The sequence below is a fragment of the Loxodonta africana genome, chromosome 12, assembly GCF_030014295.1.
Source record: "Loxodonta africana isolate mLoxAfr1 chromosome 12, mLoxAfr1.hap2, whole genome shotgun sequence".
Lineage (NCBI taxonomy): Eukaryota > Metazoa > Chordata > Mammalia > Proboscidea > Elephantidae > Loxodonta > Loxodonta africana.
Window position 1 is genome coordinate 96,247,502 of NC_087353.1, and position 16,987 is coordinate 96,264,488.

Here is a 16,987-nt window from a genome sequence, read left to right on the forward strand (position 1 = left end):
AACAAGGAAGACTGTGGTCTGGGCCTCGCTGGGGACACTCCCAACGGAAACAGCAGCCTGCCGGATAAAGGGCTGGATTCACGACATGTAAAGCAAACCCTAGAAAGGCATTCATGAAACTTGATGTTTTGGCAATAAAGATGCCAAGAAAATACCTCCCGGGTTTTATGCCGGCGCTTTCTCTCTAATCGGCAGCTGCACCTCTGTGAGGAACTGGAGGCCGTGGAGCAGACGAGTCCCAGCCTGCGCGTCCTCCAGTGACTGACTTGACTTGAAATAGGATCCTCTCAGAGCTGTGCATGCCAGTGCCCCACTGCCCCTCCCAGCCGGTGCCCCCACCACCCCACCCGAGGCGCTCTGAGAACTGCTGTCAAGATGGGGAATTGGGATTAGTTCTCACCAGAAGCGAAGAATGCACCCCGCCCACCCACGGCTGGCCAGGTGGCCGAGGGAGCAGCACTAAGGACCTGGCATAAAGGCCCCAATGGAGGTGGAGGTGCAGCAAACACACCACTGTGCGTCCTTCTCCAGGGCTGTACCTGCAGGTCACACCTGGCTCAACTCTAGACCAGGCTGGACCTCCTAGCATGCCCTACAGTAGTGGCTTCTTTCTTTTAGAAGCTCCTTTCTGGTTTTCCAGGGGACTCCACACACGGTCTCCAATGGGATTTAGAGTCCTGAGCCATTCAGGTCCCACGGCCTCGCCCAGAGGGAAGACCTAGAGTCCAGTAGCAGCAAATGGAGAGAAAAACCATCTGCTTCAAAATGAGGGCGGGCTCCCTGCAGGGAGGCATGTTGGCGGTATCTCCTTTCAGTCTTTTTACATCTGTTTGATGCTGTCCCAGCGCAATGCTGATTTTATGTCCCGCTGGGTTTTTTTTTTTTTTTTGGTAGCATAACAGACCATGTCCAGGCATTTTCTGGGTCCTTATGATGTCACTTCCTGTGGCTATCATCCCAGCTGGCATGTAGGCCACGTTAATTTAGCCACATCCCTAGTTTGACATAATTTAGGGACATCTTTTTTACTATGATATCAATAAACATCTTTGAACACAGTATAGTTGTTTCTGAATATCTGAACTGTTTCCTCAGAATAAACTCCAGAAGTAGGGTTATTGAGCCAACAGGCATGAATGTAGGATTGGACTGGACAATGGGCTGGAGAGGGATGCTGGTGAGGAGTGAGCTTCCTGGATCAGGTGGACACTTGAAACTATGTTGACATCTCCTGCCTGGAGGGGAGATGAGAGGGTGGAAGGGGTTAGAACCTGGTGAAATGGACACGAAAAGACAGAGTGGAGGGAGAGAGCGGGCTGTCTCGTTAGGGGGAGAGTAACTGGGAGTGCGTAGCAAGGTGTATAAGGGTTTTTGTGTGAGAGACTGACTTGATTTGTAAACTTTCACTAAAAGCACAATCAAAATTAAGAAAAAAAAAAAAAAAAAGGCATGAATGTTTTTATGCCTCAGAGGGCACACCTATGATGAGGGAATCAAACACTACTTTAGGGCCACAGTGAGAGCCAGGGAAGGGATCCCTTACCATGAAGACTTCCTTAGTTTTACAAATTCCCTGCGTATTTGCTATGACCCTTTCAGAGAAGCAGAAAGAACGTGCCTGGAGTCAGGAGGGCAAGGCTCCAAGTTCCTCACCGACAAGGCACAACCCCGGATGACAAGGAGGAGGACAGCAGCAGCCCCATTTGCTGCACCCAGTGCCACATGCCCTGGACCCTGGAAGGTTACACATGTTCACTCAACCCCACAACACCCTCTGAAGTGGGCATCACTAGCCCTACTGCAGAGAGGAAACGGAGGCTCGGGAAGGGTGAGCCCTGCCTAGTTGTGATGGGAGGTATTGGATCGCAGGTGAGGAAATGGCTCGTACATTGTTGAGGGGACCTAAACTGAGAAACCTCCTCAGAACGGGCCAGTTCAAACCCAGTCTCTTAGCCAGTGTTATGGGCTGAATTGACAGGTCCCTGGGCACTGCAAATGGTTTGTGCTCAACTACTAACAAAGGGTTGGCAGTTTGAACTCCCCAGAGGCTCCACAGAAGGGCCTGGCAATCTGCTTTTGTAAAGATTACAGCCAAGAAAACCCAACGGAGCATAACTACATTAATGGAAACAAAACAACCAGAACGGAAATAATGAGAATGTTCATGCATTGTGGAGAATGTAACCAGTATCACCGAGCAACCTGCGTAGAAATTGTTGAATGGGAACCTAAATTGCTGTGTAAACCTTCACTCAAAACACCATAAAATATTATTTAAAAATAAAAACCCTATGGAGCACAGTTCTACCCTGTAACACACGGGGTCACTATGAGTCGGCATCAACTCAACAACAATGGTTTGGTTTTTTTGGTTTATGGTTTGAATTGTGTCCCCCAAAAAGATACGTTGACCTCCTAACCTCTGTACCTATGAACGTGATCCTGTCTGGAAATGAGATTGATCTTTGATGATGCTGTAGGTTAAGATAACATGAGGCCACGCTGGAGTAGGGCGGGTCCTAACCCATCATGACTGGTGTCCTTAGAAAAGAGAAGAGACACAGAAGTAGGAGGACAGAGGAAAGACACCATGTGACTTTGCAGCCGCAGGCCAAGGAGCAGCGGGACTACCGGCAGCTGAGAGACGGGCAGGCACAGATTCTCCCCTAGAGCCTCAGAAGGAATCAGCGTGGCCAACACCCTGATCTCGGACTCCCAGCCTCCAGAACTGCAAAAGAATACATTTTTGTTCTTCTGAGCCACCCAGCTAGTGATACAAAAACCAAACACGGCCAACAATCCCATTTCCAGGAATTTATTCTATAAAAATACCCGCCCAGGGCACGTGTGTGAAGACATTCTTTGCGGCGCTAGTTTTTATAGCAACACTGGAAATAACCAAAACATCCATCAACAGGGTTCTGGTCTAATAAATTACAGTTCAGTCAGCCAAAGGAATACTCAACATCCCAAAGAATGAGGCAGGTCTCTGTGCTAATATTTAACACGGAAGAGACGTGGCTGGCTGGTTGGGGAGCAAGACAGAACGCAGACCAACTTGCATAGAACACTCTGGTCTCGTGTTAACAACATGGGGAGGAGACACACATACATGTATGCTCATAGTCACAGAAACCACCATGGAAGGAGACGTAAGAAGCTGGTAGCAGCAGCTGCCTCGGGATGGGAGGAAACCTACTTTTCCATGAACTTTTTGTACCGCTTCAGTCGTAGTTATCAAGTGCTCCTATAGGAGTAACACAAAGAAGTTTGTTTTCTCACTGTCTAGGGTGCTGGCTCTAGGGGAAGACTTTCTCTCTGTCGGCTCTGGAGGAAGGTCCTTCTCTCTCTGGGTTCCTGCTCCCCGGTGATTATGTGGCTTGGCATCTCTCTCCCCCCATCCTTGCTTATCAGCTTGTGTTTAATCTCTTTTATGTCTCAAAAGAGACTGACTTAAGATACACCCTACACTAATCCTGCCTCATTAACATAACAAATGAAATCCATTCCCAAATGGGATTATAACCACAGCCATAGAGGTTAGGATTCACAACATATATTTTGGGGGGACACAATTCAATCCATAACAGCTTGATTTTTTAATTTCGTATATTACTTTCATAATTCAGAAATCTAAGGAGCCCTGGTGATGCACCGGTTAAGCGCTCAGCTGCTGACCTATAGGTTGGCGGTTCAAACCTACTCAGTGGCTCCGAAGGAGAAAGACCAGACAATCTGCTCCCATAAAGATTACAGCCAAGAAAACCCTACGGGGCAGTTCTGCTCTGTCACATGGGGCCGCCACCAGCTGAAATCGACTTGACAGCACCTAACAACCCTAAAGCAGGTGCGTCATATCTCACGTGTAAAATATAACACAGATTCATTTTATGTCAACTGACTTGACGTTGAGAACAATTGCGGGGAGTGTTATACGTGGGGCCCTCAGCTGACCCCTGAAGATGTGCCCTGCTTTAGATCTATACAGGATGCCTAAAGTGCTGCAACTGCATTTGTTTTTCTAGAAATTTCCTGGGGCTACTTCTCCAGAAGGTAGCGTTTCCTTCCATAGCTTCCAGGTTCTAGCTCTTGTTACGTGATGGGAGGCCGAGGCCCCAAGTGAGGGGCTGGGGGAATGAGGTGGCTCCCTGACCAGGCCTATACCAAGCAGGAGGGCGTCAGCAGAGCCTAGTATCACCAGATGATCTTGTCCCAGCCTTCTGGAGCCCCAAGCCTGGCCAGGCCACACCTCACTGTCCCAGAGTTTTCCTCACTCCTTCCTTGAGGAGACTCCTAGCAAGGGGGAGGGCCAGAGATCAGCGTAGAGGAACATGGGCAAAGGTGTCCTTCAGTCACAGAAAGGACGGACGGCAACTCTCGTCTCTGCAGGGACAGGGCCCATCCGAGCACAGGTACGTGCCATCCAATAAGTCCTCGCAGTGCCTGCTCTGCCATCGTCTCAGTGCCGAGCTCAGGCCCAGCTGTGCACAGAGGCAGCAGCTGGGCAAATGGTGAACCCTGGGCCCCCCTGTCACCGAGTAACGGTAAAGCCAGGAGGGCAGGTGCTCTGGTGGCAGAGGAAGAATCCCCAGGCTACTGAGTGACTGCTCCACACCCAAGTCGCCAGAGACGGGCTACCGCGCTACCGTGAGACGCAGAAAGTTCCCTGCCGACAACACATGCGGGCCTAGGCCCCCGCGGAGTCCGATCTGGCCTCCCCCAGGGGCGGGCAGCCTTGATCACAGACACTTCAACAAGAAAACACCTTCTACCTACTGTTCAAACACCAGGCCACAGCCCAGGCCCTGGAAACTCCTTCTAAGCCTCAATTGGGCAAGAACAGGGAGAAGCAGCCCCATTCCCATCCCTGGGAACTCTATTGGGACCAAGGTGCCCTGGCCACTCGCCTTGAGACCACCAGACCCCCAGACCCAGCTCCTCGGCCTTCCTCCCCAGAGCGAGAACTCACCTACCTGAAACCAAGCTCTGGGTGAAGGTTCCCCCAGTCGGACCTGCCAGCGTGGCCTGTTGGCCTTTCCTGTGGCACGTAGGGACTGGTATCCCTGGTAGGGATGGCAGACAGGCCCTGAAGACCCACCCCAGAGCTGTGGTGAACCAAGGTCACACGCGGTGGGTTCTAACTGCCTCTTCAGGAGGCGATGAAGGCAGCAAAACAGCACTTACTTCACATTTTAAGATCCACTCTCCATTCAGAAACGCCCCAAGTAGCCCAGACTTAAACAACCAGCAGCAGCTCCATCTGTAACTTCACTCATTTCATTCCTCAACCTGTCCACAGCAGACGCATGCCTGGTCCTCGGACCTTCCAGGGATATACACTGCATCTGAGCAGGGGGCCCCAGGCCTCCCTGACAAAGAGGACCCAGGAGCCACCAGGCCCAGGTGTTGACCAGGAGCATAAGATGCTCAGGCAGCCATTTCCCCAGCCCTGTGCAAACCCGGAATGTGGTGCCATAACTGTGTGGCCACACTTCGCTTCTACTTCTCTTCACCCCCAGGAGGTGATACAAGGGCACCCTGTCTGGCTGGCCTCCCCAGCCCACATTTTCTCACCAGCATGAGACCCTATCAAGGAACACATCCCAGGACCGCTTGTTGGGAAGAACTCCCCTCCAGGCCTCGGGGACAGGCAGAGTGTGAGCCATCCATGGAATGTGAGGACCAAGTCACAGCAGCTACCAGGGTTGAACTCCTGGGTGTCCTGGAGGAGAGAGGCTGCCGGCCCCACATGGAGCCCCCACAGACCCACAACCATGGCCATGAGGACAGGTGGCCCATGAGGCCCTCTTGAGGGGCACTGGTACCTGTGAGTGCCCACAGGTGTCAGTCCTGTGGAGCAGGCCATCCCTGCCAGGCTTCACGCCAGCCAGGCTTCACCTCGAGGGCTCAACTACAGAACTGGGATGTCTTGGGTCCTGTGACATGTGTTTTCCAGCTCATCCTCTGTCTAGGGTCTGCAGACAGGAACAGGAATATTCTAGAAGAGATGATTTTGCAAAATGCAGAAAAAAGAACACAGGCATCAAGAGGTTCTCCTGGAGCCCAAGGCCTGGGATTTAGCAGCCACCTGGCTTCAAGACGCAGCTGCTCCCTACCCACGCCCTGTTCACCTGTCCGGCCAGGTACTGTGGCAGTCCCTGGGCAGTCGTCGTCAGGCTCCCAAGGGCTACCTCCTGGCATAGACCCGGGCCTCTCTGCCCACCCATTTCCCTGAGTGCCAGCATTCAGATGGAACCCTGGTTTCCTACCGGAGGCAGGAGAGGGTGTGGGACCACATGGTACCCGACGTCTGCTCTGCCACTTGCTTACAGTCCAACTACAGCAATTCCCAAAACCTCTCCAGGCCTGGGTTTCCCCATACGCAATGCAGGGGCGGCATCCAGCCGCCATGGGATGGCTAGGAGGGCTGATGTGTCAACGTGCACCCGGTGCTGCACACAGTGCTCAGTCAAGGTCACGCAGGAGGTCACAGCAGTGTTGGGGAACAGGCACGAAGGCTGCTGTTTGACAGACAGGAAAGGAGGGCTTTGAAGGAAGGAACTCTGGCCAAGTCACAAAGCCAGAAGTACGGCTGTGGAATGGGGGCCTAGACGGTGGGAGCTGTTGGGCAAGTGAGGCTGCAGAAGAGGGCAGCGGCTTCAGGAGTTGACAAGGCACGTGAGGCCACGGAACAGGGACATGGGCACGGGAGCTGGCGGGCAAAGCTGGTTTGACTCAGTAGGGTGCCACATGGACCAGAGCCTCAGGTGTGCTCCGGTGAGAAATCAAAGAGAACCTGAGTGTTGACAGCCAGGCCAGCAGATGCCACTAGGCCTGGCAGGACAGTGCCAGGAGTGGGGGAGTCAAATGCAAGCTGAGAGAGCCCCGAAATTCCCTCTCAGACCAGGGTAGCTGCTTAGAGCAGGCAGCAGAGATGTGGTTCAGTGCATGCTGGAAGGGGACAGATCAAAGGGTAGTCCCTTGACAGAGGGCCGTGTGGTCTGGTTCTCCACTCTTGACACTGCCCAGGCCAAAGGCTGACAGGGATCCAGGCCCATCGAGGCTGCGGCCCACGCTTGTCAGTGTTAATGGACCAGGAACTCTGTGTTGGCTCAGCCCAGCACAGAATGACTCAGGGGTTTCTGGGAGAGGCAGGAAGTGAAGCAGACAGAGAGAGGCGATGGCCCTGCGTGCCGCAGACAGCCCAGGCCTGCTGGCTGTGGCCACTTGGTACCCTTGAGGCCAAGTGGGAGGTAGGGGTGTTCACTGTAATCTCATGGACTTAGAAGTCCATTTCCACAGCCAAAGCAAGAGGGAGACAGGCGGGAAGCGTCTCACCACCATGTCCACAAGGTGGGGTCCCTGTTCAGCGCTGTCGTTACCCAAACTTTAAACCCAGACCTGGCACGAGGGCCACTAGACAGGGCCAAAGAGGGGGAATGTGCACAGGAAAGCCAACTGAAAGCCGAGGGGAGGCTAGATGCTACAAGAAGTCAGAAGAATGCCCAGAAATTTAAGATTTAAACCTGAAAGAGCAAAATCAAGCTATGGAAGATGAAAAATAGAGAATGAACGTTGTTCAAGAGTCTGTGCTTGGCAGGGCATTTTCACAGCAGTGAAACTATTCTGCACAATTCTGTAATGGTGAACACGTGACACGATGTACTTGTTCAAACCCACGGGCTGTACAACACAAATGGGTTACCCCTGGTGGGCGGAAACCTGGTGGCGCAGTGGTTAAGAGCTACGGCTGCTAACCAGAGGGTCGGCAGTTCAGATCCACCAGGCACTCCCTGGAAACCCTCTGGGGCAGTTCTACTCTGTCTGATAGGGTCACTACGAGTCGGAAACAACTCGACGGCAGCGGGTTTGGTTTTGTAGGTTTTTGGTGGGCACAACAGTTAAGCACTTGGCTGCTAGCTGAAAGGTTGGCAGTTTGAATCTGCCCAGCAGCTCTGCAGGAGAAAAGTCCTGCTGATCTGCTCCTGTACAGATTACAACCTAGAAAACCCTACAGGGCCGTTCTACTGTGTCATTGGCGTATGTGTGCGTGTGGGGTGGGGGGGGTTGCCAGGAGTCAGAATGGACTCAACAGGCACCCAACAACAAAGTAAACTAGAGATTTTAGTTAATAACAACGTTATCAATACTGGTTCACTGATTGTAACAAGTGTACCACAGGAACGTTAGTAATGCTAATCAGGGAAGTAACCGTGTATGCAGGGGAGGGTACACAGGAACTCTCTGTTCTTTCTGCACAATTGTTCTGTAGACCTGAAACTGCTCCAAAGAATAAAGTCTATTAAAAAAGGAAATTAAAACAAAAGATTCTGTTCTCAGTGTTATACCCTCATCATCTCCAACATTAGGACTACCTCCCAGGGCAGGCCACAAACTGGCCTTACAACGAGGAAGCTGAGGCAGCCTGCTTCACCAGCCCTTCCTGGGCAGCAGAGCTAGAATCCAAACCCGGGGCCTGGTGGCGCCTGCGCTGCAGGTCCCTGCCAAGCCCACCCAGGGCACGGCCCCAGGAAGAAGCAGCGGCTGAGGACGTCCACCTGAGAAGCAGATGATGCCCACAAAGCAGGTGACACTGAGAAGGTGCTGACCGTGGGGCAGGACTGCAGCACTGGCCACCACAGAGCCAGGGAATGCAGGCCGGCAGGACAGCCCTGGGCCAGGTCCGTCCTCCCATACCACTCAGCAATTCCCTGAGCTCCCAATGGGTGGGGGATGGATGGGTTAGGAAAAAGAAAGGCACCAGACAAGTGAAAACAGATGCCACCTCGCTCCTTTTACGTTACTTGTCACTACTGTGGTGAAACCTGGCCTGTGGGGAAATTGAGCAGAAAGGAGGACCGGTGACAGAAGCCACAGTGCCACCTACTGGGGGCCCTGCAGAGATGCAGCGAGAGCCTGGACTCAGGCCAGCTCAGCTCCATTAGGTTCTACGGCCCCAGCAAAAGCCTTGGGAGAGCCAAACAGATGGGCAAAGGCCTAAAGGCAGCAGGGGGGCCCACTACGGTCCTTCACCAGTCTGAGGCCTCCGAGGCCGAGCCACCCAGAGCAGGTTCTGCCGGCCATGGGGTATAGCCCAAATCTGTAGATGGGGCAGCCAGACCACGTGTGGGCAAAGCCAGGAGGAGCAGGGCCGGGAAGACACTGGCCGGTCTCCACACAGACACATGAAAGGTAGCTTCACATGCCTGTCTCTGGGGCCATGTCCCAGCCCTGCAGCTGGCAGTGCAGCCAGACAAGAAAGGCTTTCAACAGACCTCGGTGGACCCCCACCACCAGACCCTTTGTGCTAGAGCCACTGTCACCTGTAGACCTTGGTGGGCTCATGGTAGGGGTGGGGTGAGATGCTGACACACAGGTGGGCCAGGCACAGAGCTGACCACAGCACTCACCCCCAGCACCACATCCTGGGGGACACCTGTGCCCTTCTCCTTTTAGATGCAAACTCCCCGCATGGGGGGTAGTGGGGGGATACTGTCCCTTCAGTGGCAGGAGTCCTGGCTTCACTACTCAGGCTACCGCTTTAAGCCTCGGCTTCCCCATTTATAAAAAATAAAAAAAAAATGGCACTTTTACAGGGTTTTCTGCAGTTTGAACAACAGACATGACACCCAGTGCCCGGCAAAGAGCACGCTCAGGAAGCCGGAGCCATCGTGGCCCCCGGACCCCCAGCCCAGCCCCCAGGAGCTGGAGGACAAAGGCCACAGGGCAGGAGCAACCACACATTTGCTGCAGGGGCATCCAGAGAAGGGGCGCTCTGGGAGAAGAGGCAGGGTCTCCACGGGCAGCAAGTACTGGGGCGGGGGGGGCGGAACGGGGGATGGAGGTCCGGTCATGAGCCCAGGCAAGTGCAGCGCTGGGACACAGCTGGGGACAGAGGGGCAGGTACAACATATGCCCAGGAAATCCGCTTAATGGAGGCCAGCCTGGGCCTGTCTTCAAATACCAGGTGCCCACCCTAGGCTGTCAATGGCCTCCCTCCAGGCGTCACCCCAGGACCAGCACGGGGGTAGGGAGGCACAGAGTCCAGATGGGCCAGGTTTGGGCTTGGGGGAGGGTACAAAAACGCAAAGGGAAAGAAGAGTTGCTGCATTCCAGCCCTCAAAACCCTAAGCATCTAAACCAGTTTAACCAGGTGCTGTCCAGTTGACTCATGGCGACCCCATGTGTGTCAGAGTAGGGCTGTGCTCTATAAGGTTTTCAACGGCTGACTTTCGGAAATAGACCACCACCTCTTTCTTCTGCAGTGCCCCTGGGTGGACTCAAACCTCCACATTTTCAGTTAGCAGCTGAGCACATTAACTGTTTGTACCACCCAGGGACTCTGAGCTTCTAAAGGAGGGTGCAAATAATTTATTGAGTAGGAGGCACCAAGTCCCCCAAGTAAGGATGTGGCATGCTCGGGGCAGAAGGGGTCAAAGGAGGGCTCCCAAACCCACGGAGGAGGCCAGGGAAGTGAGCTGCCAGCAGGAACCAGTGTGCAGATTGGGACCAAGAAACACCCAGAACACGGACTGGCATTCAGTGCAAGCCCAATGGAGTAACCTGGAGCACTGCGTTCACAAGGGTTCTGAGGGTCACTTGGGGCTGCCTCTGAGGGGCCTTGAGGCACAATCTGCTGCCCTGACGTAAGCATGGCTCTTGCGAACCACTTGGTGGTCACAGGTGTTCTCTTTAGAGAAGGTCTGTGTGCGCACACACAGATGCACATGCTGGCACACATGCTGGCACACACGCAGGTACACACGCAGGCACACACAGGTACACACACAGGCACACGGTCCAGACACAGGCATGCACACAGATACACACACAGACACACATGGGTGTACACACGACCTCACCTCTACAGAGGAAGCCCCTCAGGGCTAGGAAATGTCAAGGTCCAGCACAGGCTGGTCTGGCACCCCCCGAGTCTTGGCCAGCAGGAAGGAGCTGGTGGTCCCAGTCCGAGCCCCTCTAACAGAACACAACCACCAGGAGGTGTCAGCCCAGGGCCACCTGGGCACCACCTCCCCAAAGCAGGAGCCCCAGTGAGTTCAGACCTACTGCAAACTGACAGGAGTCCCAGCAGCTGGGAGGGCAAAGCAGGCACAGGGTGTCCTCATCTGCTGCACCTAAGAAAATCACCCTTGGTCTGCTGGTAGGGCAGCTAGGCAGGGCGTGGGTGGAGGCAGACAGGCACGCGTGGAGGCAGGCAGTTGCTGGGCCAGAGCTGCTACACACTTTTCCCTCTGGTTCGCAAATCAGCTACCGTCAATCCCAAAGCCCACTGCGCTAAGCATTTTAGAGCCTGTAACCACCTCCATCTGTCTGTCTGCCATACTGTGGTGGCTTGAGTGTGGCTGTGATGCTGGAAGCTATGCCACCAGTATTTCAAATGCGAGCAGGGTCACTGTTGTAGATTCAGTTGGGTCCCCCAAAAATGTGTGTCAACTTGGCTAGGCCATGATTCCCAGTATTGTGTGCTTGTCCACCACTTTGTCATCTGATGTGATTTTCCTACGTGTGGTAAATCTTACCTCTATGACGTTAATGAGGTGGGATTAGAGGCAGTTACATTAAAAAGATAAGACTCGGTCTAGAAGATCAGGTTGTGTCTTGAGTCAATCTCTTTAGAGATATAAGAGAGAGGTAAGCAGAGGGACAGGGGGATCTTGTACCACCAAGAAAGTAGTGCCAGGAGCAGAGCACGCCTTTTGGGCCCAGGGTCCCTGCACTGAGAGGCTTCTAGACCAGGGAAAGATTGATGACATGAACCTTCCTCCAGAGCCAACAGAGAGAGAAAGCCTTCCCCTAGAGCTGGTACCCTGAATTTGGACTTCTGGCCTACTAGACTGTGAGAGGATAGATTTCTCTTTGTTAAAGCCATCCACTTGTGCTATTTCTGTTACAGCAGCACTAGATGACTAAGATTCAGTCACCCATGGTGGGCAGGTTTCAGCAGAGCTTCCAGACTAAGACAGATTAGGAAGAAAGGCCTGGCAATCTACTTCCAATAATCAGCCAATGAAAATCACTGTCCAATGCGGTGCTGGAAGATGAACCCCCCAAAGTTGGAAGGCACTCAAAATACACAGTGGCTGCAAAAAAGTCCTCGAGCGCACCAACAATCATGAAGACGGTGCAGGATGGGGCAACATCTCACCCTGTTATACGTAAGGTTGCCACGAGTCAGAGCCAACTCAATGGCAGGTAACAACAACAACAACAAGACAGAGGTGAATAATCTGATAATAAGTAAATGCAATCAATTATTTTGAGACTTCAATTTCTGGGACTAAAGGGGTCATCCCCCGCCTCCCTGACTTCTGAAGTGGTAAGTTGGAAGGCCCAGAAGTGGCAAGTTTCTGCTTTCACACCGGCTGCATTCGCATGGCCTACCTCGGGCCTGGAGAATCTTTGCCACTCTGTACAGGCATATACGGGTGAGATAAGGTATGGAACCAGGAGCAGTCCACTACCCTGAGCCTCCGTGAGCATACTAAATCTAATGTTTTCCTACAAATCGAGGACAAAAGTGAACTCGCTGTCACCTGCGGGATGAACGTAGATACTGACTTGACCAAAGGTATCTGGTGACTGGTTTAGTTACCATACAAGCACAGTTTGCAGTCATATGAAGTCTGAACTTCCTTCACGTGCAAGCAGTAAAGTTCAAGTATCGTAGTCACTGGTGAGATGCCCCATCGCCCTCACATTGTATGACTTGTTTTTTTGCACACAAACCAACACACTTTGATCACTGGCTTCCAAGACCAGAATAAAGGATAAAAGCAAATTTAAAAGGAGGCTTTGGGTGCACAGGGGCGTGTGTCATTAAGCTCATGAAACAGCAGTGAGCAGAGCAGCTAAGAAAAATGAGAAAAGAATCCTCCAGAAACCTAACCACCTGGGCCCACTGAGTACAAGACCCCCGGTGGAGTTTCATAGATGGCATGGAGCCCACGGACAAGACACCAACTGGGGCCTCAGCAAAGCACACAGCTGGTTCCACACCTTCCCCTTCTCCTGCTCTAAAGAAACTCAACAGACAAGCTCATGAGGGACCTAAAGAGACAATCACAAAAGAGGAACTGTGAATCTCCAAAGTTGTCATTGTTGTTGTTGTTGTGAGCAGCCATCAAGGCAGTCCTGACTCATGGCAACCCAGGGAACAAAACACTGTCTGGTCCTGTACCATTCCCACAACTGGATGTGGGCTGGGCCATTGCGATCCACGGGGTTTTCACTGGCTGATTTTCAGAAGTAGATTGTCAGCCTTTTCTTCCCGGTCCGTCTTAGTCCAGAAGCTCTGCTGAACCCTGTTCAGCGTCATAACACACAAAACTCCACTGACAGATGGGTAGTAGCTGTGTGTGAGGACCATTGGCTGGGAATCAAACCCGGGTCTCCCACAGGGAAGGTGAGAATTTACCATTAACCAGCACTGCCTCACCGTGAACAACCAGTAAGCACATAAAATGATGCACGTTAGAAAGAGACAAAACGCAAGCGCAAACACCATCACGTTTCCACCCACGACTGGGAAGAATCTGATAGATTGACAGTAATCCAGGTGGCAAGGAGGTAGGCAAAGTGGAACTCTCACACCCACGTGGGGCAGGGCTTGGTCAAATCACTTTGGAGAAGAATTTCGCAATTTCTCGAAGCATCCCAGTAATGCCCCTTCTGAGAATACCCAGGCACAGGGAAGTCCACGCGAAGATATTCACTGCAGCACAGGCTGGATAGAGGAAGACTGGAACACCCATCAACAGGATAGAAACACAACGTAATGAACTCGTCTGATGTGTGACTACGCCCAGCACCTAAGAGGAAGAACCAGCTCTGTGGGAACAACGTCCACAGGCCTCAAAACCACCTCATGAGAACCACGATTTGTGTGTATGTGACAAACACACAAAAACAAACTGAAAACTCAGCCACTGGAAACCCTATGAAGCACAGTTCTACTCTGACACACGTGTCGCCATGAGTCACAGCTGACTCAACAACAACTGGTTTCTAAGAGGTGAGTAATCTAACAGTAAGTAAATGCACTCAATTATTTTGAGATTTCAATTTCTGGGACTACAGGGGTCACCCCCACTACCTCGCCAATTTCTGTAATGGTAAGCTGGAAGGCCCAGAAGTTACGGATTGAATTGTGTCCCCCCAAAATATGTATTGAAATCCTGGCCCCAATACTTGTAAATATAATCCTGTTTTGAAATGGGATTTTCCTTATGTTAATTAGGTCATCCCGCGGGGATGGGTTCTAAACCTAATCACTTCTGAGTTATAAAAAGAACAGAAGGGACATAGGGGAAGACAGACATCATATGAGGATTACTACAAGACAAGGGACACCCAGGGCTACTGACGCGGAAGGAATAGACACAGCTGACATGCTGATTCGACTTCTAGCCTCCAGAGCTGTGAGAAAATAAATTTCTGTTCTTTAAGGCCACCCACTTATGGTGTCTGTTACAGCAGCGCTAGGAAACGAAGGCAGTGCTGTTCCTTCTGGATTCATGTATGTCACAGATTTCAAAAGCAAACTCATGCTGGTAGGTTCAGAGGGGTCAGGGAGCTTCGGGTCAACCGATAACAATGTTCCTTTGTTTCTGAATTTTTTAAGCTTCTTGAAATCAATTTGAAAATGAATGCAGAACTGTAAAAAGAGTAAGTGCTCTGTGAATTGATAAGGAGTGACTCCCAAAACATACTATTCAGTGAAAAAGCAAAGTGCATGTAAAAGGGAAGGGGACCTAAGAAAATAGACATGTATCTGCTCATTTGTGCAGAAGAAATACAGAAAGGCTGGTTATCAATAGGGGTGGGGAAAAAGAAAAGGGGACTAGGGACAGGGTAAGCAGGATGGGGGTGACATTTGTCCAACTGTCCTTTTCTACAGCTCTGACTTTTAGAACTATAGTAAGGCTTCACGTATCAACAAAAATAAATAAAATCAATGGAGATGTGGGGTGAACGCAACATGGAATATTAAACAGTAACAAATGAACTTAACTGTATGACAAAGGAATATCATAACCACCCTAAAGGAGGTGGGGAAGAAGAAAAGATCCTAAGTAACTTCCACAAACAGTATTTTGACTGGATATCATGAAGCTAAAAACAAAAACTGTACATAAGTAGCATACCCTAATCAGTAAATTTGTTTCTCATGCTAGGACTGGACAAATAACGTATTGTGGATGATGAGAGCCAGATTCCTCACTGTTAGGGAAGGAAAGAAGGAAGGCTACAAAGAGCAAAGGCTACCGTACGGACTGGAATCAGTAGTCTCAGTATGAACTCACTGTTCTTAGTATCAGTAGATGGATATAAAAATAAATACAGATGTGTGTGCCTTTATCAGTCTATACAGATATGTCTAAGCTCTGTCCACTGGAAAGGCCCAGAAGCGGTGATGACATCCCAGGAGCAATGAGCACACCCAGCACCCAGATCTGCGTTTCTAAATACCATTCTCCAATAAAAGGAACCAGGGCACCTTGGCGAAACAATTGATTCCAGGGCTGAAAAAACACCCAATGGTCAAATTTGGAATAATTTGAGCATCAACATAAAAAATGACCAATGGATATTAAAGGCAGAAAATAAATAAATAAGCAAATCAAAAAAACCCTAACCAAACCCACTACCATCGAGTTGATTCTGACTCATTGCAACCCTAGAGGGCAGAGTAGAACTGCCCCATACAGTTTCCAAGGAGCACCTGCTGGATCTGAACTGCCAACCTTTTGGTCAGCAACCATAGAACTTACCCACTATGCCACCAGGGTTTCCACATAAGTAAATAAATAACGATAATTAGTGATCACCAGGGACTGGTGGGAGGGGAAAAGAGGTGCTGTTTAAGGGGCACTGAGTTTCTGTTAAAGGTGATGAAAACACTGGGAAACTGATCGTGGTAACGGTTGCACAACACCAGGAACGTTATAGATGTCGCTGAATTGTACATGCAAAAATGGTTAAAACGGTAAATGTTTTGTTATATAAAATTCTCTGCAATGAAAATAAATAAAGATAGGGAAGGAAGGGAAAGGAGAAAGGGAAGGAACTGGGCAGGTCATATTAGACTACAGCCCACCAGATAAAATTAATATCCCTAAGTTCATACTGATACAAGTAAGCAACTAAATAAACACATCGGTGGGAGAAGGGACAGGTCTTCCTCACAGTGTACTCCAATTAACAAAGGCAGGAGGAAAGAAGGAAACAAAAAATCACCACTCAGCCAACACCACAGTAACAACTGTTGCAGGCAAGAACCTTGAGCGTGTGCTAGCATTAGTGAGCACAAGTGTGGTGAGAAACAGGATATCTGCAGAGTCTCAAAGTATCTCTCTCCACAGGATATTTATTAATTTGAAAAGAAAAAACAGCAACTTTACCATGGAGAAAGCTGGCATCCATCACCCAAAACAAGCGGTCAAGGTCAACATCTCCAGTAGTAAGACACGACGACGTCACATACCTCCTGATACGATGCACTAAGATTTCCGTGACAAAGAAGCACAAGCTCCATCTAATCATGAGAAAACACCAGGCACACCTAACTGACGGGTGCTGTACAAAATAACCGGCCAGTGTGCTTCCCAAGTGTCAAGGTCATGAAAGACAAGGAAAGACTGTCACAGGTTGGAGAAGGCCAGGGAGACATGGCGACTAAATCCTGAATTGGGTCCTGGAACAGAAAAGGGGTGTCAGTGGGAAAACTGATGACATCTGAAGAGCGGTGGATGTGTTAGTGTTCTGCTTTATTATAATCTCCTCATTTTGGTAACGGTGTTATGGTTAAAACACAATGTTAACATCAGGTAAAGCTGGGTTAAGGGTATTTGGGAATTCTTATTTCTTTTTACAACTTTTCTAAGTCTAAAATTATTTCAAAATGAAGTTAGAAAAAAAAAGAGAGAGACTTCCTAGGTGTATGTTTTACACACAGAGAAGCATCTCT

The 16,987-nt window shown here is 50.7% G+C and overlaps 1 protein-coding gene across 6 annotated transcripts in view; it reads right to left on the reverse strand.

Moving 5' to 3' along the window:
• The window catches only part of FBXL18 (F-box and leucine rich repeat protein 18), a 41,979-nt gene that overhangs the window by 7,303 nt on the left and 17,689 nt on the right, over positions 1-16,987 (reverse strand). The window contains exon 5 of one of the 6 annotated variants that reach the window (XM_064296007.1): positions 1,458-16,714. The exons of the other annotated variants lie outside the window; for them this stretch is intronic. Coding sequence (XP_064152077.1) covers positions 16,696-16,714 — 19 coding nt within the window. The 3' untranslated portion in view covers positions 1,458-16,695. Of the gene's footprint in view, positions 1-1,457; positions 16,715-16,987 lie in introns of those variants that run through there. 6 annotated transcript variants of the gene reach the window in all.